Source organism: Giraffa tippelskirchi, chromosome 7, assembly GCF_054371585.1.
Source record: "Giraffa tippelskirchi isolate mGirTip1 chromosome 7, T2T-mGirTip1v1.2.pri, whole genome shotgun sequence".
NCBI lineage: Eukaryota > Metazoa > Chordata > Mammalia > Artiodactyla > Giraffidae > Giraffa > Giraffa tippelskirchi.
In genome coordinates, this window is record NC_137281.1 from 69,586,027 (window position 1) to 69,612,145 (window position 26,119).

Genomic DNA, 26,119 nt, shown 5'->3' on the forward strand with positions numbered 1-26,119 from the left:
TTATATTATGCACCTAAAGCTAATGTTATAAGTCGATTATATCTCAGTAGAAAAAGTTACTCTTGGGAACTTCTTGGTGGTCCAGTGGTTAAGACTCTCTGCTTCTAGTGCAGGGCGTGCAAGTTTGACCCCTCATCAGGGAACTAAGATCCTACATGCTGTGTGGTGCAGCCAAAAAACAAAAATTACTCTCAGACGAACTTATTTACGAAACAGAAATAGAGTCACAGATGTTGAGAACAAGCTTATGTGTACCGAAGGGAAAAGGAGGAGGGAGGGGTAAATTGAGAGATTGAGATTGACATGTGTACACTACTATGTATAAAGTAGATAGCTATTGAGAGCTTACTGCAGAGCACAGGGAACTCTACTCAGTCCTCTGTAATGACCTATAGGGGAAAAGAGTCTAAAGAAGAGTGGATATATGTATGTGTATAACTGATTCAATTTGCTGTGCAGAGAAACTAACACAAATTGTAAATCAGCTATATTCCAGTAAAAATTACTTAAAAAATAAATGTTCATGTCAAAAGTGAAAAAAATTACTCTCTTAGAAACTTTACAATATACAGTACAGTGTTATTAACTATAGACCATGCTGTACATTACATCCCCAGGACTTATTTATTTTATAACTTTAAGTTTGTACCTTTTAATCCCCTTCACTTGTTTCACCCACCCTCCACTCCCTTAACCTCCCCCGCTCTTGCAGTCATCAATCTGTTCTCTATGAGTGTGTTTTTGTTTGCTTGTTTTCTTTATTTGTAAGAGAATTAGAAAAAGACGATTTGACTTTGAGTGGTTAATATAATGATTTTCAGTTACTTTGCTGCCTAACTGAGAAGTGATGTGTCTTTTGTGTAATTTTATTTTTATAGGCATGGCAGAAAGCTCGAAGTGATGGGTGGGAACGAGCCTTTTGTGAAAAGAATTTTCTTTCACAAGCTACCATGGAAATAATCATAGGCATGAGAACTCAGTTGCTTGGTCAACTTAGAGCATCAGGTAAAGTTTTCCTCCAAAGAACTACAGGGAGTACCCTGCCTATACCTTATAGTACTTCTTATGTTAACTAATGCCATCTTGCATTATATTTATAACATTATCATGCTGTATATCTTTTGTTCATGAACTGCTTTGTATTAACTTTGTAGACTTCTGCAATGATGTCAACTTTTGTTTGTTGATTAAAAAAATGATATTGTAGAAGCTGTGGGTGATAAATGAATGATTTTATAATGTTGGCAATAAACAATTTATAATATATTTTTTGGGAAAACAGACTTAGTTATGGTACTTGTTATATTTTATCACTATTAATAAATAATTAGTTTCATGGAAGAGAAATTGCTAAAATTTAAGTAGATTGATATGAATGCTGTCCTTTATATTTTTGGAACATAAAACAACTAGTGAGCACATGAAGGCACTTGATTTTTTTTTTTTTAAGAGAATGCCAGTTTTGCTATATCATTTTAGAATTGTTTCTTTGAATTTCTGAGTGGCATTTTATCTTGAGGAAATAGAAGAAAGGTACCTGAGCCTGGATTCCTAGAATAGCTCAGTGCCAAAGTGATATAAGGCATGAACCAGAGGATTTGGAGTTGTTTCGAATATGGAGAGATATGAAGGACTATTGAAATTCAAGCAAGAATACTTTATATGTATTTGACTTAACTTCCAGGATTAGTGTGTATTGCAACCAACATGATATTAATACCATTCAGCAGAGTATTTTAGATATTTAGGTATGAGTTTAGGATGCTTCTGATAACTGTTTATAGAGAACTTTATTGCAAGAGTATGTATTTTTTTTTTAAGTCCGTAACTTCCAGTGTATCTTCTGCTTACTTTAGTCTAAGTAAACCTAAACTTTCTTAGAACATTGCTTCTATATGTTAAACTTTTCAGAAAATATTTTATGAATTATTGTGAAATTTGAATCATTAAACTTGTATCTGTTATACATTACTTTTTTTGGTGAAAACCACAAATTTAAAAGCATATCTTGTTCAGTAGAAAAAGTTGGTGTGGTTTCTTTCATCTTTCTAGGTTTTGTGAGAGCAAGAGGTGGTGGTGATATTCGAGATGTTAACACAAATTCTGAGAATTGGGCTGTTGTTAAAGCTGCACTGGTTGCCGGCATGTATCCTCATTTAGTTCATGTGGACAGAGAGAATGTAGTATTGGCAGGGCCAAAGGAGAAAAAAGTACGGTTTCATCCCACTTCAGTTCTCAGTCAGCCTCAATATAAAAAGGTAAAACTTTTTGAATGCTTTTTGGCCTTGAGGTAAATCTTGTCTAATTTAAATAGTTGAAAATCAATGAAAATGTTCCCAATACCAACATGCTTTGCAAAATTAATTAGTTATAAATGTACAATTCAACACTGGAACAAAATTTTGATAAAATCGAAAGAAATAATGTGTTAAGTATTAAGGGACTTTTGTACAAACTACATGAGCAATGATTTGCTTTAATTCTTGTTTGAGTAGTAATATATGCATCATCTATTTTGCTGAGGGACTTTGTATATTTTAAAAGAATTACCAGTAAGTTAAGTAATAAATTCAGTTAACAGTTTTAAAATTTATTTCCCTAATAGATTCCTCCAGCTAATGGTCAAACTGCAGCAATTCAGGCACTGCCCACAGATTGGCTTATTTATGATGAAATGACCAGAGCTCATAGAATAGCTAATATTAGATGCTGTTCAGCAGTGACACCTGTCACTGTGTTGGTATTTTGTGGACCAGCTAGGTTGGCAAGTAATGCTCTTCAGGAACCTTCATCTTTTCATGGTAAATATATTATGATGGAAATACAAATCTATTTGAGAGAAAAATCTGTTTTTTTTTTTCTCCTTATTAAACCAAACAAAATTTGAAATTATAGAAATGTATGTGGTAGTAGCTCCCTTTTGATGTATTAAGACTAATTAAAAAATATTAAAATATACCACTATTCTTGAAATTGATTTCTAACGTAGCTTGATATTGATTTGTGCATGTTTGATTAATCTTGCTGATAGGAAGTTTTTTTTCTTCCATTTGAATTTAAATGATAGTTTAACATAAATAAAGGTAATTATTTAAAAGAAATGTTACCCATAATCCTACTACCTTTATGCAGACACTTTTTAATATTATATATTTTTTTCTGTGTGTTTAAATATCTTAGGTATTTCACCCATACTGTTATTTTATATTCTATTTTCATTTCACAAAATACAAAATATAGAAAACATTTTTAATATTTCATATTAATGGTTGGAAAATATTCTGTCACATTAAAGTGACAGAATGCATTTAAAATATTTCTTTATAGTTGGATATCCTGATTGTTTTCAATTTTTTGTTATTTGGTGTTTCAGCAAATATTTATTTATGTCAGTTATTGTGCTAGGCATTGAGGATGTAAAAATTTGAGAAAAAGATTTGAGAAATTCTGATATTTAGAATTTGAGTAGAGAAACAAAGAATGGCCAGATGCTGAGTTTTAATTTGTGACCGACTGTGTTTAGAGAACTCTCCACACAAATTGTTAGTAAATCAGGAGGATTTGTGTAAATGCAGAGTATCTGTATTGGCTTACTTTTTTTGCTGTGATGTTAGATAGTAAAAGTAATTTTTTTTCCTTTCCTACGTGTTTTATCAGCGGATGGTATTCCTAATGACAGTAGTGATAGTGAAATGGAAGACAGGACTACTGCTAATTTGGCAACTTTAAAACTTGATGAGTGGCTCAGTTTCAAGCTAGAGCCAGAGGTAAGTTGCTTTCTAGTAGTGTGATAGATTTCGTTCATTCAGCTGTATGAATTATACATGGTGTGATGAAAATTGTCTCTTTAAAATTGAGCCCTTAGTGTGAGAGAATATAATACACCTTGTTTTTCAGTTTTCATAGGGCCCTATTACATTCTCTGACATGTTGCAGTTTATTCCTATAGAGGATTTGCAAAACCTAAGTGTTGCTCAGTATTTGAGCATGGTGATATTTGAATATGTTTGTGCATATAAGAAAATACTGAGTACTGGGTATGCAAGAAATTCTTTTATTTTATATAACTCTGTTTAAAGGGTCATTCTGTTTTCTCTTTACATATATCTCTCAAGTAGGAAAGATGAATGTTTGTTATCAAATTAAAATTTTTCTTGACAAAGCCTTCCCTTAATTCTAGCGTTACTTTTAAAGATCACTTTATATCCTTTTGGGGGACAATATGAACTGTCAGAAGTTCATGCTGGCTAGAGTTTACTTTTTTACATGCATTCCTTCATCACTTCAACCTACTGCGGTCTCATTTCCAATCCTATCGATTTTTCACTTCACTGAAACTGTACTTGCTGTGGTCAATGCTGTCTCCTCCATGTTGTCAAAGCCAGACTGCTGTTCTTGATAAATTTGGCCTTTCTCTCATAGTTAACACTATTGCCCATACCCTTCCCCATTTTCCTTCCTCACCCCTGTCCAACTTCTTTGTCACTAGTTTCTATAATGCTACTCTTTCCTGATTCTTCTTCTATCTAGAGAGGCTATTCCTTCTTAGGTTCTTTCATGTACTCTTCTGTATGTGCTTGCACCTTAAATGTTATATGTTCACCAGTAGTATGTTCTTTACTCTGTTCTTTACACTGTCTCTGCACAGTTTCCAGGGACCTTACCTCTGTGTGTAGATTTAGTAATCAGTTACACATTGATAACTTCCAGGTACATCTTATCTGTATCTCTAGCTTACGATTTTCTCTGTATGAATTCAGCTGCTTTCTGGACATCATCATTTGGCAGTAACATAAAGTATGAATGAAATTAAATGTATTTTTTCTTTATTTACCCTGCTGTTACTTTTCCAGTGTTAATCACACTTTACCACACATTGTTTTTCTTTCTCTCTCATTGGACTGTTTAACTTGATTTTGTGTCTCTAGTGCCCAATGGTAAAGAAGAAATTTTCTTTCTTTCATGCAGCAAAATGACTGAAATTGATAATAAAATATATGAAATGTGAAATATGTTCTTTGGAAACAATTTCAGACTAATAAATAATTGTCTTGTAAGTGTGGTGCATATTTTGCTGTTATCTATTTGAACTAAGGGCTTCCCTGATAGGTCAGTTGGTAAAGAATCCGCCTGCAATGCAGGAGACCCCGGTTCAATCCCTGGTTTGGGAAGATCCACTGGAGAAGGGATAGGCTGCCCACTCCAGTATTCTTGGGCTTCCCTTGTAGCTCAGCTGGTAAAGAACCCTCCCGCAATGCGGGAGACCTGGGTTCGATCCCTGGGTTGGGAAGATCCCCTGGAGAAGGGAAAGGCTACCCACTCCAGTATTCTGGCCTGGACAATTCCATGGGCTGTATGGTCCATGGGGTTGCAAAGAGTTGGACACGACTGAGTGACTTTCACTTTCACTTTCATTTGAACTGAAAAAAAGCTATTTTATTACAGGCAGCCAGTTTATTGCTGCAACTTAGACAGAAGTGGCACAGCTTATTTTTACGTCGAATGAGAGCTCCATCCAAACCTTGGTCTCAAGTTGATGAAGCTACTATAAGAGCAATTATAGCTGTTTTAAGCACTGAAGAACAGTCTGCAGGCTTACAACAGCCATCTGGGATTGGCCAAAGGCCAAGACCTATGTCTTCAGAAGAACTTCCTTTGGCATCATCTTGGAGGTCAAATAATAGTAGGAAAAGCTCAGCAGATACTGAATTTTCTGATGAGTCTACTACTGCAGAAAGGTAAATTTATAGCATTTTATTAAAATGAGATATTTTCTCTAGGAAATATTTATCATAGAATCACATGCTTTTATAATATTTAAAAATTACTTTCTTATAATCTGAGATATGCAAAAAGGTTGCAATAAAATGGGAAGAATTTATTACTTTTAAAACAATTCTTTTAAGTGTTAGATAATACAAGAATTTGAAGCTCCTAGGGTCTTGAATGATTTAAAAAGGAATTTTTTTTTTGTCAGGGAAAGCTCAAAATGCTTAATTTTCAGAATTTACAAATTTAGGGTCTATGAAAAAAATAACAGCATTTTTTATTATGCATTTCAGTTCATGTATGTCAAGTCATATCTTTCCTAGATACCTCGCAGCAAAAAGTGTTGGGTATGGCCATTTAGAAGAACTGTCTCCTTCCAAGTCTTACCTAGATATTAATAAAACTGACTGGTTTTTGTACAGAAAAGTACTTTATTCATTTGTTCATACAGGGACATATTAAATGCTTAGTGTTCTTGGTATGAGGCATATAGCAATGCATAACAAATAAAAAACAAATTTCTTCAGAAAGGTTACATTTTGTTGAAGAGAGGAATACATATATTAAAAAAGCAAATTTATTGTCTTGACAAAATTTCTTACAGTTTAGCCAAATTCTTTTATCCTCTCTATCATTTGGCAATTAGATGTGATTTTTTTTATTATATGATTATTGAGAGCTCTTATATTGAATCATTTTTCCAAAATGTATTTGGTAATATAATAGTATTTATAGTGAATGGTTGGCCATGATTTAGAAATATTTCTGGTTGTAAAAATGTTTGTTAGAACCCAATTTGTATTTCTTTATATCAGTTAATTTTTTTTTTTACCCTGATAGAATGGATGACAGAGACAACATTCTTGCCTGGAATGCTAGTTTGAACAATATAGTAGATATTATCTCTGTGCTAAGAATATTATTTCATTGTTAAAAATTGAAAATAGAAATAATGGAAGCATAAAAGATATGTGATGCTTATTGTTTTTCAAGGATCAGATGGAATATTTAGTACCTACCTTCTTTTGATCAGATTTTACTTATTTGAATGAAGCATAAAGGCATGTTATCAGTTAAGACTTCAGTAAAAAGGAATAATACATGATGGTTTCCAAGTTTTTCATATACAACATTTTAGGAATAATTCAACCAATTGCTTATAATGATGTGTGTCCCTAAACCTTTTTCTCTGATGTAGATACTGTCAACCAAAAAGAAAATAGTAAAAAATACATTTTCTACTTAGATACTCCTCACTTTTTAAAAAAATTTTTCTAAAAATTTCCTTGAACAAGGGTTATTTTGAATACATGAATACATTTGTGTAGAAATTATGTGGTAGACTTATTTATAGACTCCTCTGTAAAAAAGTATATATATAGATATTCAGAGAGACTGTTTATACACACATGTGTTTATATACATATACATACATACTATACACATACATTTATGAGGAAAATTTTCCTATTTTCTTTATAAAAGTAATATATACTTTAATGAAAATTAGAAATACAGGAGAAAATCATAATTATAATAAAGTGTAATATTAGTTATGCTTTAGAAACTGATTATCTTATAAATTCATTTTTTCTCCTGTGATACCAGTATCTGCCATTTTCCTTTCCCTATAGGTTGTAGCCTTGCTTTCTTTATTTTCTTATCTGTTGAACAGTGAGATAAAGAATTTCATGTACTTTTAGGCTTTGTAGTTTTAATAGACAAGGCCTGAAACTGATGTAGCTTGGTGAGGAATAAGGACTCTTCTGAAGATGTATTTTTGAAAGGAGAATAATCTTTCTTTATAATCTTTCTGAAATTGCTTCTTGAAGAAAAGGTATTTGTAGTTAGAGTTTTCACACTAGGATGGCAAAATATAGATCAGGTAATTTCTTTTAATAAAAACATTTTATTGAAGTTATTTTTAAAAGTTTAAGAAGCTATTAAAATATGGAAATTGCCCATATCCCATTTTAAAACTAAACCAGTGTTTTTAAATTGTCATTTTTTACATAATAATTTGCTTACAAAGAATAAACATCTTTTCTATAAGAAAAATGAGATATAACTGAGTTATCAGAATTCTTTGTTCCTCTTAAATGAAAATGTAGGTGGAAGGGTTTATACAAATGCTTTGTTTCTACATGCATGAAATTTTAGGGGAGCCACAATTTGGGGAGGAAGAGAGAGAAAAGCTAGAATAGAGCACAGAATCAAAGATCAAATTGGAAACTGCAAATGTAGGTATTTAGTTCTATTGGAAGCATCATTTTTATTTTGATAACGTATTACCCTCAATTAAGTTCTGTTACTAGTTTTCAGGTAAATAATCTGCCAGGGTAAGAATGATGGAATTTTAGACGTATAACTTGATAATTCAAGTTCAGTCTTCAATTCTTGAGGACAAAAGCCCTGAAAAGTTGGTTTTTTGTATTTATCAAGTTCTTAATAATTATTCACATGTTTATTCATTATATATTTTTGTTAGCATTTTTAGGCTTTAGCTATTTCATTTGTGAAAGAAATATTGAATCCAAGATATTTATTGAAAGAGAAGCAAATTGTGAGGATAAGCTATTTTAACTTATTTTGAAGGCAGAATAATTATAATTACAAGACTCAGTAGAAGTTTATGAACTGTTCATGACTTATTCTTTTTATGCTTTATTTATTATACATAAACACAGGAAAGTAAATGATCGTTGTTGTTCAGTCTCCCAGTTGTGTCCAACTCTTTGTGACCCCATGGACTGCAGCACTCCACGCCTCTCTGTCCCTCACCATCTCCTGAAGTTTGCCCAAGATCATGTCCATTGCATTGGTGATGCCATTCAGCCATCTCATCCTCTGACGATTTTCACCTATTTGCTGTATCTACCGAATTATTTTTTTCTTGCTTCCTTTCTTTTTTTGTTCACATATTTCAAAATCAGTCTCTCACATCATGTCATTTTACTCCTCTGTATTTAGATTTACATCTCTTAAAAATAGAGGCATTTTTCCTACACAATCAAAATCCAATAATCAGTCCCAATAAAATAATCATTTCCCCAATTCTCAAACTATAGATTTATTTGAAACAGCATTCAGGGAGGACTCACTCATGCACTGTAATAGGGTGTCTTGAATCTCTTGTGATCTAGAGCAGATAGTTCCTTTGTTGCCTTTTCTTAGGAAACTAGGTCAGTGGTATTATGAGATGTACCACATTCTGTGTATGTCTCTTTTTATTGCTATACCCTGCATATTTCATGGATGTGGTTAGCTCTCAAGGCTTGATTAGATCCAATATTTTGGCAAGAACATTTTTTTTCTTTTGGCAAGAATATTTTAGAGGTAATGCTATGAACTTTATATTATACTGCTTTAGGAAGTACTTAATGTCTTTGTTTTTTAATGTCTGGTTTTCCACTGAGATGTATACTTTTAAAAAAATTATAAAATTCTTGACTGCCATTTTTGCTGCATTTATTCATAGAATTTTAAAACAGAAGAATCTTAGCGTTTATCTAGTTTAGTCCCTTTATTTAACAGCTAAGGATATTAAAGCTCAGATAAATTAAAAGACTTGCCCAGGATCACCTACGTCATTAGTTGTAAATTTAGTTCTGTCTGAAAATCTTCTTTCTTGACTCTAGTCCAGTATTATTTCCATTTTGCCATGCTGTAATTTTTAGTATGCTTTTGAAATCTGTTTGGTTTTAAGATATATGCACGTGGAAGAAAAGTGGAGTAGGTGATTTTCTAGTAACAGCCATTAGCATAGATGTATTTAAATAATTTTAAAATGTTAAAAGACATTAGGCATCAATATATGACATTGTAATTGTTTAGGGTTTCTTCTGGACTGTCATAAAAGAGGTTAGGAGTTTTGTAAGGGAAATAATACTTGGGTATCTAAATTAAAAATTTTTATACGTTGTTTTTAATGTATTTTTGTGTTGTTTTAAAAAAATGTTATCTTTGTAAGTGTACCCTAATAGTACAACCCTTTCTTCTAAATGTAATTGCCTTTTTAAATACTATTCCATAAATCACAGAATCATTGAACTTTAGTTTGAAATGGAGTCGGCTTTGTATTATGATCTTATGTGTAACTGATCTTTGCTTCTTCCTTTTCGCTCAAGAGTATTGATGAAATCTCCAGCTCCAGCACTACACCCACCTCAGAAGTATAAAGATAGAGGAATTTTGCATCCTAAACGAAGCACTGAGGACCAGTCAGATCAATCTTCTGTGAAATCTACAGACAGCAGTAATTATCCAAGTCCTTGTGCTAGTCCTTCTCCTCCATCCTCAGGAAAGGTAGAGTATCAGGGATTTGTAGCACATCTGGTGTTACATATTTAAACAAAATTATAAATAATTCTGCTTTTAAATAACTAATCATGGCCTCTGTTCTAGATACAAACAGAAGTTTGCAAACAGTAAATTTTTTAGTTTTTCCTGCTTGCCAGGTATTTTTGGTCGGTATCATCCAGGGAAGTTTATATACTAGTAGACCATTCCCTGATGGCATGTGGCTATGCAGTTCATGATTCCCTTTCTGTATCTTTAGAACCTTTTTTTTGTTAAATAAAAATGACAAGAGGAATTTCTTAAATTAATTTTGATTCATACTTTCAGAATTGAAAACAATAATTTCTTTCATTCTTAATTGATTTCTTCAATTCAGTGAATATATTAAAAGTATAACACAAGATGGGGTTAGGAAGATAAGGAAATGTTGATAAAGAATTGAGAACTAGGTATCTTTTAAAAAATTTGTGATATGAATGATTTCAACTATGTAGAATAATTTTAATTTAATACCTGAATTAGTATTTGGTTAGTGTTTTTTAGCTATGTGACGTAGTTCTGGTGAAAATGTCTGCTAAAATACTCTTCTTCAATAAGAGGAAAAGAAATGTTTTTGCAGATTTATATTCTTAAGTTTTAATAGTATTTTTGTTTTTAATATTAAGTGCCTTTATTAAGGCATAATTTACACAATAAAATTCACCAATTTAAACTGTTCAATTCAGTGAATTTTGACAAGTGTATGCAATCATGAACTGTACTATAGTCTCATGGAGAGCATTCCCATTACCCCCGGATTCTGGCAACCACTAAACTGCTCTTTGTTCTTAAAGTTTTGCCTTTTTTTGGAACTTCCTGTAAATGAAATGTATATAACTTTTTGTAACTGGCTTATTTCACTTTTGAAATTGATTTGTAATTTGTAAATTATTGAGTTTATTATATTATTATTTTTTATTAGTTATATGTTATAATATAATAGTTATATATTAAAATATTATATATATGTTATTATATATTTTATATTATGATATAATATATATGTATAATACATAATCTATAATCTATTATATATATTATATAAAATATAATATTATTTTATATATGTATAATATATATAATCTTAATCTATTATAATATAAAATATTATATAAAATTATTTGATTATATAAAATATATATTACATATATAATATAAAATATATATAATATATACACATATATAAATATATAAATGTATATATTATATACATAAGTATATATAAAATATATATTTATATATATATTATTATATATAATATATATGTTATATATTATAGATTATATTATACATATATAATATATGTAATCTATAATCTATAATATATTATATAATACATAATATATATAATATAATTAATATATATATTACATTTTATAAATTCATATATAAATTTATATATTTATAAATATATAAATATATATTTATATTTATATATAAAAATGTATATTATATATAATATATGTTATATATTATAGATTATTATATACATAAGTATATATAAAATATATATTTATATATAAAATATATATTATTGTATATAATATATATGTTATATATTATAGATTATATTATACATATATAATATATGTAATCTATAATCTATACTATATTATTTAATACATAATATATAATATAATTAATATATATTACATTTTATAAATTCATTTAAATTTATATATTTATAAATATATAAATATATATATTTATATTTATATATAAAAATGTGTGTTATATATAATATATGTTATATATTATAGATTATATATTTATATATGTATAATGTATAAAATCTATAATCTATAATCTATTATATAAGTATTTACATAATATATTATATACATAATATAATATATAATATATATTACATTGTATATATTTACATGTATATATAATATATATTATGTAATAATTATATAATATATATAATAGATTAGATTATAGATTATATATATTATATATTATACACTTATATGTGTATATTATATTTAATATATATTATGTATATTATATAATATAATATATAAAATAAAATATATATTAAATATATTAAATAAACATGTATTATATAATGTATTTAATAATTGTATAATATAATATTTATATATTACAGATTATATATAATCAAATATATATTATATATATAATATATAACATAATATTTTTATTATATAATATAATATATATATATAAGCCTGCAGCACACCAGGCTTCCCTGTTCATCACCAACTCCTGGAGCTTACTCAAACTCATGTTCATCGATTCAGTGATGATATCCAACCATCTCATCCTCTGTCATCCCCTTCTTTTCTTGCCTTCAATCTTTCCCAGCATCAGGGTCTTTTCCAGTGAGTCACTTCTTCCCATCATGTGGCCAAAGTATTGGAGTTTCAGCTTCAGCATCAATCCTTCCAATGAATATTCAGGACTGATTTCCTTTAGGATGGACTGGTTGGATCTCCTTGCAGTCCAAGGGACTCTCAAGAGTCTTCTCCAACACTACAGTTCAAAAGCATCAATTCTTCAGCGCTCAGCTTTCTTTATAGTCCAACTCTCAGATCCATACATGACCACTGGAAAATCCATAGCCTTGACTAGACGGACCTTTGTTGGCAAAGTAATGTTTCTGCTTTTTAATATACTGTCTAGGTTGGTCATAAATTTTCTTCCAAGGAACAAGCATCTTTTAATTTCATGGCTGCAGTCACCATCTGCAGTGATTTTGGAGCCTCCCAAAATAAAGTCTCTCACTGTTTCCATTGTTTCCCCATCTATTTACCATGAAGTGATGAGACCTGATGTCATGATCTTAGTTTTCTGAATATTGCATTTTAAGCCAACTTTTCACTCTCCTCTTTAGCTTTCATCAAGAGGCTGTTCTTCGCTTTCTGCCAAAAGGCTGGTGTCATCTGCATATCTGAGGTTATTGATATTTCTCCTGGCAATCTTGATTCCAGATATATCACAGTAATTTTAGCTATTCAGCATTCATGGACTTTTGGATTGTTTCTACTTTTTGAGTATTATGAATAATATTCAGGTACAAATCTTTATGTACAGATATGTTTTCTGATCTTGGGTACATACCCATGAGTATGTTTGTTGGGTTGTGTGGTAAGTGTAACTTTACAAGAAACTATTCAACTGTTTTCCAAAATAGCTGCACTATTTTCTGTCCCCGTCAGTAGTCTATGAGGATTTCATTTGCTCAATATTCTTAACAGTACTTGACATTACTAGACTCTTAATTTTAGGTATTTAGGTGTATAGTGATGCTGCATTGTAGTTTTAACTTGCATTTTATGCTTAAGTATTATATTGACCATCATTTCATGTGCTCTTTTCCATTTCTGAATCTTCTTTGGTGAAATATCTGGTCAAGTTTTTGTTAAACTTTTTTAGATTTTTTATTGGTTGTCTTTTTTTATTTAGTTGCAAGAGTTCTCTCTACAAGTTTTAATTATCCGTGTTGTAAACACTTTTTTCAATAGTCTATCCTTGGCATTTACATTTTTTAAAAATAAATTTATTTATTTTAGTTGGGGGCTAATTACTTTACAATATTGTAGTAGTTTTTGCCATACATTGACATGAATCAGCCATGGGTTTATATGTGTTCCCCATCCTGAACCCCCTCCCAACCTCCCTCCCCATCCCATCCCTCTGGGTCATCCCATTGCCCCAGCCCTGAGTATTTGTCTCATGCATCGAACATACATTTATTAATGGTGTCTTTTTTTGTCCTCATGTAACCCATCACTTTATTTATTTATTTAAGAGTATTTTTGACTTTTTTTAGTTTTTAATTTTTTATTGAGGTATACTTGATTTACAATATCATATTAGTTTTAGGTGTACCACGTAATGATTCAATATTTTTATGGATCATACTCCATTTAAAATTGTTACAAAATAATGGTTATATTTTCCAGTTCTATACAATGTGTCCTTGTTACTTATTTATTTTTAATTTAATTTTTATTTTATATTAGAGTATAATTGGTTTACAATATTGTGTTAGTTTCAGGTGTACATCAAAGTGATTCAGTTGTCTTTTAAAGAGCAAATTCTTTTAATTTTGATGGAAGTCCATTTAATTTATTTTTTCTAGTTCATCTGTATTTTCTGTTACAGTTCATATTCTTTGTGTCCTAAGAAGTCCTTGCCTAATCAAAGATTCCAGAGATTTTCTGCTGTGCTTTCTTCTAGAGATTTTATAGTTGAAACTTGTTGCATGCTATACTTCACTTGGTCATGATCTAGTACCCTTTTAAAATATTGCTGGATTTGATTTTGTTCCATCAAAAATTTTATTAAATGAGGGATCTTTGTTTATGAGGGATGTTATTCTCTAGTTATCTTTCCTTGTGTTATCTTTGTATGATTTTGGTATCAGGGTTGTGTGGTTATCTTATGGTTAGTGGGGAAGTGGTCCTTTGACTTCAATTTTTTGAAAGAGATGTTTAGGCTTCATATTATTTCTTTCTTAAGTGCTTGATGGAATTGACTACTTAAGTCATTTTTACCTTATCCTAATGTATCTTGAATCAGTATTATGCCCTTTCAGTTATAGTTTGAGAACCTTGCAACAGTATAGTTATATTACCTTCAGTCCTTTGTTGGTATTGGTTTCTTACATTTTATTTCTACATGTTACAAATGTCAGAATATATTAGTTTTTATTTTACACAGTCAATTACCTTTTTATCAAAAGTCAAGAAAATGTCTTTTATATGTACTCAATGTCTACTATTTCCTGTGCTTTTTATTCTTTTGTGTTGACATGAATTTCTATCTTGGATCATATACTTATGCCTGAAAACCTTCTTTTAACATTCTTTTAGGTACAGATCTGCAGGAAATGAATTATTTTAGCTTTTGTGTAAAAATTCTTTTTCACTTTTGTTTTTGAAAGATATTTTTACTGTGTATATAATTCTAGGTTGACAGATGATTTTCTTTCATTACTATAATACTATCATATGGGCTTCCCTGATAGCTCAGTTAGTAAAGAATCCGCCTGCAATGCAGGAGACCCCAGTTCAATTCCTGGGTTGGGAAGATCCACTGGAGAAGGGATAGGCTACCCACTCCAGTATTCTTGGGCTTCCCTTATGGTTCAGCTGGTAAAGAATCTGCCTGCAATTCAGGAGACCTGGGTTTGATCCCCACGTTGGGAAGATCCCCTGGAGACGGGAAAGGCTACCCACTCCAGCATGGGGTTGCAAAGAGTTGGACACGACTGAGTGACTTTCACTTTCACATTAGTAGTTTATATAGTTTTTGATGGGAAGTCTACTATCATTCTTATCTTTCTTTCTCCATATATAATTGGTCCTTTTTTGCCTAGCTGCTTTTAAGATTTTCCTTTATCAATGTTTTTTGGCAATTTGATTTTTATATGACTTGGCCTGATCCTCTTTATATTTCTTCCTTAATCTGTGTGTGTATAGTTGCCATTGATTTGGATAAATTTAACACCATGTACTTTTTATATCCCACCTCTTCCCCTCTTCTTTTCTAGAATTCTTGATATACAAATGTAAGACTATTGGATATTGTTCCACAGGTCACTGTTACTCTCTTCATTTTTTTCAGTTCTTATTGTCTCTTTACTTCGTTTGAGATTGTTTCCATTGCTGCATCTTTAAGTTCATTCATTTTTTGTTTGTAGTGTCTAATCTGATATGCATTTTTTCTAGTGTATTTTTGCTTCAAATACTTTATTTTCATCTCCAGACCTTCCTTTGAGTCTCTAAAAAAATACTTTCTATTTCTCTTCTCATCATATTTATGTTTCTTCTACCTTCTTAAACATAGTGCCATGTATTGAGAATAGCTTCTTTAAATTCTTGTCTCCTAATTTCATCATCTGTCACATCTCAATTTGTTCCTGTTGATTAATTTTTTTCCTGGTTGTGGTCATAGTCCTATTTGTTTGCATTCCTTAAAATTTTGTTAGGCTGCTAGATTTTTGTTTTATTCATTTAAATAGTGTTAGACATTGTTCTGATCCACAGCTAAGTTAGTTATAATCAATGTAATCCTTCCAGGACTTACTTTTAAGCTGTGTTAGGGTGGGTCTAGGGAACACGGCAGTTTTTATTCTGGTACTGACTTATTTCCAGTACTAAGGTATGATCCTTCCATGGTTGATGTGCTAGGCATTACACGTTCTTTCCATTCTGTCTGGGAAAAAGATGCAGTATTCCCAATCATGTGTGAACTCTAAGAACTCTTTTTCTTTGAATTTTTCCTTGCTTCAGGTCATTGTTTCTTACTATGTTCAGGTCTTTACTTAGCCAAAACTTGTGAGGACCCCTTCTGCAGTTCCCTGTTTTCTTCCAGTGCAGCTCCTTTCTATCTGGTACAATGCCATGCAAAATCTAGTTAGCTTGGCCTCTAAACTGTAAGTTCAGTGAGACCATTGGGTTCCATTTGTGTTTCCTTTCCTGCATTGTCACCTGGAAACTGTATCCAGGCAGTAAGCTGGAGAAGGTTTTGTTTTGTTTTCAGTCTTTGTGAGTTTATTAAGATATTTTCTGAAAGTACATTCGGAGTGTAAATCAGAGTTGACTATCCAGGGTCCTTTCTGTTCTGAAAGCTCTGAAAATCGGCACTCGGTTTTGATTCTTTCACCTCACTTTGACTGAACCTTGTGTACGTTTTCAGCCATGATAGAGCTACTTGTATTTGTTGAATATTTGGTAAAATATTTTGGTTTATATACTCATAAGATGTTATTTAATTGAGCCTCTTGATTTTGAAAGGTCAAGTTTCATTTCAAGAATTTATGCATTCTTTTTTAGGGCTCAAAATCTCCTTCACCAAAACCAAACATGCCTATTCGATACTTCATAATGAAGAGTAGCAATCTGAGAAACCTTGAAATTTCCCAACAGAAGGGTATCTGGTCTACAACTCCTAGTAATGAGCGGAAGCTAAATCGAGCCTTTTGGGAAAGCAGCGTGGTTTACTTGGTATTTTCTGTTCAAGGATCTGGACATTTCCAGGTGAGCCATCCTGAAAGAGTAAAAGGGCATTATTCTGGCTGTAGATTAGATCAGTTAAATCATAGAGGTTAAAAAGAAGCTGGGTTTTTATTGCATTGGAACGTAAGAATGCATTGTGCTTGACTGAGGATGAGGAATATATTGCACCTCTTCAAAGGAATGATATATAGGGATCCCTTTGTTTTTGCCTTGTTTTCCCAGAGTCTCTCCAGATAAATAATTTTTCCTTCTGAGGACAACTTAAGATTTCAAGTGGGTTAAAAGTAATGAGAAGCATGACTTTTTGATAAAGTATTTATTTAAATAGTGCCAAAGAGATTAGTCTGACCATCAAGAAACTGTGTTTCTTAACTCAGCTTGACTTGATGTATATCTGAATTTCTAAAATAATGGATTTATTATTTGATATAATTATCATTTTTTGAACTAAAAACATAGAAGTTAGATTGTATTCATATGGTAATGGAATAAATGTGGGTCTAGAACTATGATACATTATTTAGAAAATATGTGTTTGTATTTGAGGTTACATTAGAAAGCTGAAATCTGTCTTTCCTCTAAAATTTTCTAATTCATCTTTTTATAAGAAATGCTTAATGAGTGGCTTTATGGAATTTTGTTAGATATCTATTATTTTTATATTACATTGTTAGATAAATTGAATTCAGAGGTCTTAATATCATCCTCCCCTTTTCCCTCATTTTACTCACAGGGATTTTCTAGAATGTCTTCTGAGATAGGAAAGGAGAAGAGTCAGGATTGGGGCTCAGCTGGACTAGGAGGAGTGTTTAAGGTGGAGTGGATACGGAAAGAAAGTCTTCCCTTTCAATTTGCACACCATTTACTCAATCCTTGGAATGACAACAAGAAAGTCCAGATAAGCAGAGATGGGCAGGTATACGATGGCATTTAATATTTTTCTTCCACTCTTTGTTTTGTTTGGCTGTTATTCAGTGATTTGTTTGAGGAACGCATGCAAGAATACAAATTGTATATTCCATGTGCACATGGGAAAATAAGGGTTCACATTTGTAGAAGACTTAGTTAAAAACCTACTTGCAAATGTGCCTGACAGAGCTCTTTTTTTTTTTTTTAAACATTTTGTAAACCTGACTTTGCTCTGTCATTGTATATATAATCTTTGATGTCAGTTCTTGGAGGTTCCTATTGTCTAACTAACTTGATATGATCAAAACCTAGTGTAATTCTCAAGTAATTTCACTTAAGTCTAAGGATAAGAACAGTATCTAAGTTCTTTATGGATTTAACTAATGATATAAATAGCAGCAATTTTATATTTTTGTGGCTTGTTTTATTTCTGTTATGCTTTGCCTTCATGATACTGCTGATAGGCATTTTAAACTAGTTAAAGTGATGGGAATTAACATATATAGTGATGACTGTGCTAGCTTCTTTATATGAGGTAGTTCAGTTCTTAAGCCTAAAATAAGTTATTGACCAAGTTTTTTGTAGGAGAAAATAGATTCATAGAATCTATTTAGAGAGTTATCTAGTCTTGCTAAGACTACATCTCATACTTCATCTCAATAAGTATGATAGTTCAAATAACCACATGAAAACTGTTAAGGTTCTTTTTAAGTGCACATGATGTCACAAGAGGACAGTAAATGACATTATTTTCAATTATGTAAGAATATTTTAATTTTTATTCGATAATAATTTTGAAATAAATTTCATTCCTTAATATTATATAGTATCTAAGATGGTTTCTTGAGGGAAAAAATGCAAACATCTAATATGCTAAGTATTAACATAAACCTTTGGGAGTACAAAAGCTGAGTACTTTTGCTAAATCTTCATGAAAACAAACTTTACTATTTGCTGAGAGAAAAAATTCCAGAAGAATTCCCCAGAAATTTTTCACCATTTTGTCATGGATAGTTGTAGTATTTGCAGGTTAACTGCAATCTTGGACATCGGGAAGTCAACTCTAAATCTTCATGAAAAGCATTAGAGCAGTGAAGGCATAACATATGATTTCAGTAGAAATATGAAATTTGATTTTCTTACGTTTTTATCAGTATAGGTTTCAATCTAGTTGTTTCTACGTTTATTGTGACTTTTTGTTTATCTAGGAACTAGAACCTCAGGTTGGTGAACAGTTGCTCCAGTTATGGGAACGCCTTCCATTGGGAGAAAAAACCACAACTGATTAATATTCAGGTTATACCATACTTAACTTTGAGTACAGGCATTATTTGTTATCATTAAGGAAATCTTTCAGATTATTTATATTTTCTTTTTTTCTTCTTTTTTTGTTTTTAACCCTTCCAGAACTCTTAGCTTCAGAAGCACATCATGCCTCCTTATAACCATTGAATGCACTGACGTCCAAAAACTGAGATGGGGTTGTGTTTTGAATGGGCTTTTCGGGTTAGAAGTGTTGCTTGAGAGCCACCATCTTCATATAAAAGAGAAAAGGATAATTTAATTTTTATAGTGATCATAGGGAATGATTATATGTTAATATGTTTATAATTGAATGAAATAGTTGTTTCTTTATTTAACACAGCAGCAGTTAACGTATTTAATTTGAAGTTAAACATTTGTTTGAAACACTGACTTAGATCTCTAATTGGTGATTTGTTTTAATGCAAGATAAATTGTTTACTTTTAAGAAAGGTCTGATTTTATCTGTCCACCTGAGCACCATTATAGAAGAGTCAACGCTAAAGATTTATCATTAAAAACAAGCAAAGAAAAGCAAATGACCAAAATCTAAAAATGTCCCTTTAAAAAAGTGTGTGCTAATTAAGGACTATTCATTTTTAACCTGAGGTACATTAAGAAAAAAAAAAGAAGAAAGAATCTTCTTTTTCTGTAACTATATGAAACACAGTAAAAACTGAAGGAAGGCAGAATTCCTTCCTGACTTGAATCAGATCAGATTAAGTGCTTAATAGAGGTGCTACCTCTATTAACCTTATGTGTCCAAACCATCCTTTCTCCTACATGACAATCTTCACTTATCTGTGATATAAAAACAGTGATTATGAACTCTTCGTTTTGGCTAGAGAAACTTGATTTAGACAAGTTAAAATTTTAAGCAAGTTATACAAGTTGGAAAAAAAATGCTCTTAACAGTTAATAGTACTTGGTTTCTGTATGTTTTCCAAACTGAAGCTCCCAAACAGCACACAGTGTTTTCTAGTACTTTTTATCCTACTTATGTTTCCAGATAAGATTTCTCTCTCACTCCTTTTTTTTTTTTTTGTATTTGTGGTTTAATAAACAGAGAGTAACTTTTTGTAAACCTATGTTAGTGCCAACTCTTACATTTCTTTGCCATCTAAGAATTATTTGGTTTGATCTCTTTACCACAATTGTCTATAAAATTTCCCTAGAGGCTTTTTGAAGGGAAATGGAAGTTCAAGGAGAAATGAAGGAAATGTCTTGGTTACTGAGTTCTAAGTAAAACAAGTTTGATAGCACTTCTCATGATGCATTTGGGTCATTGCTATGTAACAAAAAACCAACATGAATCTAATTTAAACACAAAAAGAGTAAGTGCTCTGCTTCTTTATTTGAGAATAAAGAAGTGAAAAGTCATTCATCAACATAAAATCTTGGGTACTCTCCTCTACTTTCTCTGGGAAAGCATTGTATGTTGGTGCATTAGTTTAAAATGCTGGCTGTAACTTTTGCCTGTACTTGTAGTTACTGGGATTTTGTTTGTTTTATACTTTGAAACATACCTGTAAATTGAGCCTGTATGAATTATGTTCTGCTATATGTATATTACAGTTCTTTTCCTATTAGAAAAGTTGTGGTTTTCTGATAATGTATACATTTATTTAGGTGTATATTTAGCGGTTCACAGTATTCTAATCTGGAAGTAAGAACTTCTAAAAAATAGAACCCGTTTCTGTTTCCACCTGTTTTCTAATGTCTATCCCTGTATGTAAATAATGAGTTTGTTGATATTTAAGATGAACACAATTTGAATGTAATTAAAATGCTGTTTTTTTTTGAGAGAGATGAACTTTAAATATACTTATTAAATGAAATTCTGTTAAATCATTTAGATTTTGTTATTTCTGACATTATCAATGATCAACAATTATCCCTTGAGATATTAATGAATTTCATACACTTTGAAGAATACTAAATTTCAGTAGAAGGTAATGGCCTCATATCAGTACCTTTCCCTAGAAAAAAATTACCTTATTATGATAGGGGCATGGGAAAAATCCCAAGACATGTTTTAACATAAAATCTTCTGATTATTAATAGGATATGTAGCTGTCCACCTTCTGTTCTCAAGATACCAATTACAGCAAAGATAAACAGTAAGGAAAGAATAATCTCAATTGAGTACTTCAAGGAAAGACATGTTCATTTAAGAATTTGTTCTCAGAGACTCATTCTTCACCGTTTAAAATCTTATATCCTGAGACAGAGAAAATGTTGAGAAATAAGTCAAATGAACTTTACACCTGAATCAACACCAGGGTGAAAAACTGGACACATAATTCACAGCTGACCACATGTCTTGGTCTGAGTGAGCTTCTCATACACAGATCCTCACTGTGCTGCTGAAATCTCCATGATTGCTGTCTACCCAGAGGCCCACACTGCAGTCAGTATGGCCAAAGCCACTGGATGCATCATGGTCTTTCTAGCCAAATGTGAATTTCTACTTGGCTGTCTAATAAAATCTCAAATTTGGTATATTCAAAATTTAACCACAATTCTTTCACCACAGTCTGTTCCACTTAAACTTGTCCTATTTTTGATTAATGCCACTTTCATTCTTTTAGTTGTTCAAACCAGAAAATTTGGAGTTAGACATGATTCCTTTATTTCTTTCAATCCAATCCATCAGAAAATTTTCTTGGATTCACCTTCAAAATATATCTAGACTCCAGCTGTTTCTCACCACATGTGTCACAAGCACTCTGGACTGAGCCACCTTCATTCCTAAGATGTCCCTTTTCTACCCCTTCCTCATGCTACCAGTCTATTTTCAACACAGAATCAGTCTTTAAAAACATTGAATCAATTTGTATTATTCTGTTTGCTCAAAACCCTGCAGTGGGTCCCCAATTCACTCAAAGCCAAAGTCCTTATAATGGCATAATGATCTGGTCCCCTTTTATGATCTGATGCCTTGTTACTTCTCTGACCATCTCTCCTCTGCTCTCCTCCTCTACTCATTCCACTTTAGCCACATTGACCTCTTCACTATTCCTTCAATATCAAGTATCTTCCAGCCTCAGAGACTAGTTTTCTTTCTTCACTCTACCTGGAATACCTTTCTCAGAATATCTGTTTGGCCAATTAGTTATGTCATCATTTAGTGTTAGCTTTACTTTAAAGTTTTTTTTTTTTAAAGAAACTATATCAATAATTTCAGCTATGCAGACGATACCACCCTAATGGCAAAAAGTGAAAAGGAACTAAATAAAGATGAAGGTGAAAGAGGAGAGTGAAAAAGCTGGCTTAAAACAACGTTCAAAAAACTAAGATCATAGCATCTGGTCCCATCACTTCATGGCAAATAGATTGGGGAAAAATGGAAATAGTGAAAGACTTTATTTTCTTGGGCTCCAAAATCACTGTGGATGGTGACTGCAGCCATGAAATTAAAAGACACTTGCTCCTTGGGAAAAAAGCTGTGACAAGCCCAGACAGTGTATCAGAAAAGCAGAAATATCACTTTGTTAACAAAGGTCCATATAGTCAAAGCTGTAGTTTTTCCAGTAGTCCTGTACAGATGTGAGAGTTGGACCATAAAGAAGGCTGAGTGCTGGAGAATTGATGCTTTTGAATTGTGGTACTGGAGAAGACTCTTTTTTTTTTTTTTTTTTTTTTTTTTTTTATAAATTTATTTATTTTACTTGGGGGCTAATTACTTTACAATATTGTAATAGTTTTTGCCATACATTGACAAGAATCAGCCATGGGTTTACATGTGTTCCCCTTCCCGAACCCCCCACCCACCTCCCTCCCCCTCCCATCCCTCTGGATCATCCCACTGCCCCGGCCCCGAGCCCTTGTCACATGCATCGAACATGGAATGGTGCTCTGTTTCACATATGACAATACACATGTCTCAATGCCATTCTCCCAGAACGTCCCACCCTCACCTTCTCCCTCAGAGTCCATAAAATTGTTCCATGCATCTGTGTCTCTCATTCTGTCCCGCATATAGGGTTATCGTTACCATCTTTCAGATTCCATATATATGCATTAGTATACTGTATTGTTGTTTTTCTTTCTGGCTTACTTCACTCTGTATAATGGGCTCCAGTTTCATCCATCTCAGTAGAACCGGTTCAAATGTATTTTTTTTAATGGCTGAGTAATATTCCATTGTGTATATGTACCACAGCTTCCTTATCCATTCATCTGCTGATGGAGAAGACTCTTGAGAGTCTCTTAGACAGCAAGGAGATCAAACCAGTCAATTCTAAAGGGAATCAACCTTGAATGTTCATTGGAAGGACTGATGCTGAAGCTGAAGCTCCAATACTTTGGCCACCTGATGCAAAGAGACAACTCACTGGAAAAGATCCTGATGAAAGATCAAGGGCAGGAGGAGAAGGGGATGACAAAGGATGAGGTAATTGGATGGCATCACCAACTCAATGGGCATGAGTTTGACCAAACTCCAGGAGATACTGAAGGACAAGGGAAACCTGGCATGCTGCAGTCCATGGGGTCACAAAGAGACACGAATGAGTGACTGAACAACAACAGTTTAACTTAAAATTAACAAACAGTAAAATCAAATGTTTCTTAGATATATAGTGCTATGAATTTTCATACATGTGCAGATATATGTGATTTATACCACAGTGAGGATACAATTCCATCGCCTCCAAACTCCCTCATGCTATCCCTTTGTAGTTACATACTCCTCCCACCTTTAACCCCTGCTGCCATTGGTCTATTCTCTGACATGCTAGTTTTTTCCTTTTGAGAATATCATATAAAAAATTATACAACATGTAACATTTTGGGTCTGTTTTTTTTTCACTCATCTTAATGCCTTTAAGAATGATCCAAGTCGTGTATATCAAAGTTTATTTCTTTTTATTGTGAATAATATTCCATTGCATAGAATGTGCCACATTTTATTTTTAACCATTTATTTGTCAAAGGATATGTAGGTTGTTTTCCACTTTTTATTTCCATTTTTATAAGTAGAACAGCTAACCACTTGTATACAGTATTTTATGTGGAACATGTTTCCATTTCTTGAGTAAATACCCAGGACTGGAATTGCTGGATCATATGGTAATTTATGTTTTATTTTATAAGAAGCTGCCAAAGTATTTTCCAGTGTGGCTATACTGTTTTGCATTCCTATCAGTGCTGTCTTAAGAGCTCCTGGTTGCTCCACATGCTTAACAGCACTTACCATTGCTAATACATTTATTTCCATCATGCTCTGTGTGATAGTATCTCATCATCATTTTAAGTCGTAGCTCTCTAATGACTGTTAATGTTTGCCATCTTTTCATGTGCTCTCTTAGCCTGTTCAGGTTGGTAAAATAAAATATTACAAACTGTGTGGCTTGTAAACAACCAACATTTATTTCTCTCAGTTCTGGAGGCTGGAAGGCCAAGACCAAGGTGCCCAGCATGCGAGCCCTCTTCCTGGTTGCAGGCTGCTGACTTCTTGCTGTGTCCTCACATGTTAGAAGGGCAGGAGCGAGCTCTCTGTGCCTCTTTTATTAAAGCACTAATCCTGCTCATAAGCGCTCAGCCCTCATCACCTAACCGCCTGCCAAAAGCCCCAGAAATATTTTTGGTATCATCACATTGGACATTAGAATTTCAAAAGAAGAATTTTGGGGGCACACAAACATCCAGCCTCTAGCCATCGCCCATACATCCTCTTTGGTGAACTGAGTTTCCAAGTGTGTTGACTATTTAAAAATTAAATTGGTTTGTTTTCTTACTGTTGAGTCTGAGGCTTTCATTATATTTTTAGAATACAAGTTCTTTGTCAGATATGTGATTAAATTTTTTTCTTTATTTGTAGCTCGTCCTTTAATTCTCTTAACAGTAATTTTTTTTTTTTGTATTTTTAAATTGTGATGAACTATAACTTACCAGTTTTTCTTTTTTTTATGAATCATGATTTAGGTGTCATTTCTCAGAATTCCTTTACCTAATCCTTAGTAATGATTTTCTCCTGTTTCCTTCTAAAAGTTCTATAGCTTTATATGTAGTTCATGACCCATTTTGGGTTAATTTTTGTGCAAGTTGTGATATTTAGGTTGAGGTTTATTTTTAATGCATATGAATGTCCAGTGGTTCCAACACTATTGTTAAAGATTTTAACCTTTATTGTCTTTGCACCTTTAACAAAAATCAGTTTGCCTATTTCTTTGGCTCTATTTCAGAACTCTCTATTATGTCCCATTGGTTTATGTATCTGTACCATCACCAATACTGAAGTCTTGATTATTGGCATTTTAGGGTAATTTTTAGAAATTTAAAGATTTAAATTTAAGATTGGGAGTAATATGGACCTTTACTTTCTTTCCTGAAACATTAAAAAAAAAAAAGACAAAATACATGAAGTTGCAGTTTTCAAGACACTGAACATCAGGTGAAGGACAGTAATCCCTGACACATAGGAAACAAGGTGAGTTCTACAACTGCCCAAGTTTAACTGCCTCAGAGAGTTTCAAGTTGTGGCCTAGGGAGGGCAACTGAAGCAGAAATTGAGAGTTTCTGAGTTGAGGAGACAGAGGTTAGAGTGGGGAAAACAAAGCAGCTAGAGTTCCTAGAACAGAATAGCAGAGAGGGTAAAACTGCATAGCAGGTGAGGCCCAGAAATCTGTCAGTAGTCTCCCTGCAATACTCATCAGAGTGCTCATCAGTGCATGCATACACAGAGATTACCTGAGGTGAGGAACTATCTGAAAGGATTAGAGGAAATGGTGCTTGGTGCTTGTAATGGGCCACAAATAGTATCTCTTCCCACTAGCCAGGCTTGTAAAAGCACAAAAGAAGGCAGA

At 32.3% G+C, this 26,119-nt stretch overlaps 1 protein-coding gene and 1 long non-coding RNA gene across 3 annotated transcripts in view; one reads left to right on the plus strand and one right to left on the minus strand.

Annotated features, from left to right (window-relative positions):
• Positions 1-21,158, plus strand: part of YTHDC2 (YTH N6-methyladenosine RNA binding protein C2) — a 68,093-nt gene extending 46,935 nt beyond the window's left edge. The window contains exons 21-30 of one of the 2 annotated variants that reach the window (XM_081505753.1): positions 879-1,005; positions 2,053-2,258; positions 2,606-2,801; positions 3,658-3,767; positions 5,446-5,738; positions 9,897-10,074; positions 16,917-17,120; positions 17,833-18,015; positions 19,217-19,304; positions 19,416-21,158. In XM_081505753.1, coding sequence (XP_081361879.1) covers positions 879-1,005; positions 2,053-2,258; positions 2,606-2,801; positions 3,658-3,767; positions 5,446-5,738; positions 9,897-10,074; positions 16,917-17,120; positions 17,833-18,015; positions 19,217-19,297 — 1,578 coding nt within the window. In that variant the 3' untranslated portion in view covers positions 19,298-19,304; positions 19,416-21,158. The remainder of the gene's footprint in view (positions 1-878; positions 1,006-2,052; positions 2,259-2,605; positions 2,802-3,657; positions 3,768-5,445; positions 5,739-9,896; positions 10,075-16,916; positions 17,121-17,832; positions 18,016-19,216; positions 19,305-19,415) is intronic. The other variant, XM_081505754.1, reaches the window with a different exon arrangement.
• On the minus strand, positions 20,075-25,674 carry LOC145512139 (uncharacterized). The gene is made up of 2 exons (XR_014058325.1): positions 23,510-25,674; positions 20,075-22,932 (listed from the first exon to the last, which is right to left on the minus strand). It is a non-coding gene; the product is annotated as an uncharacterized LOC145512139 (long non-coding RNA).
• Between the last annotated feature and the right edge of the window lie 445 nt (positions 25,675-26,119).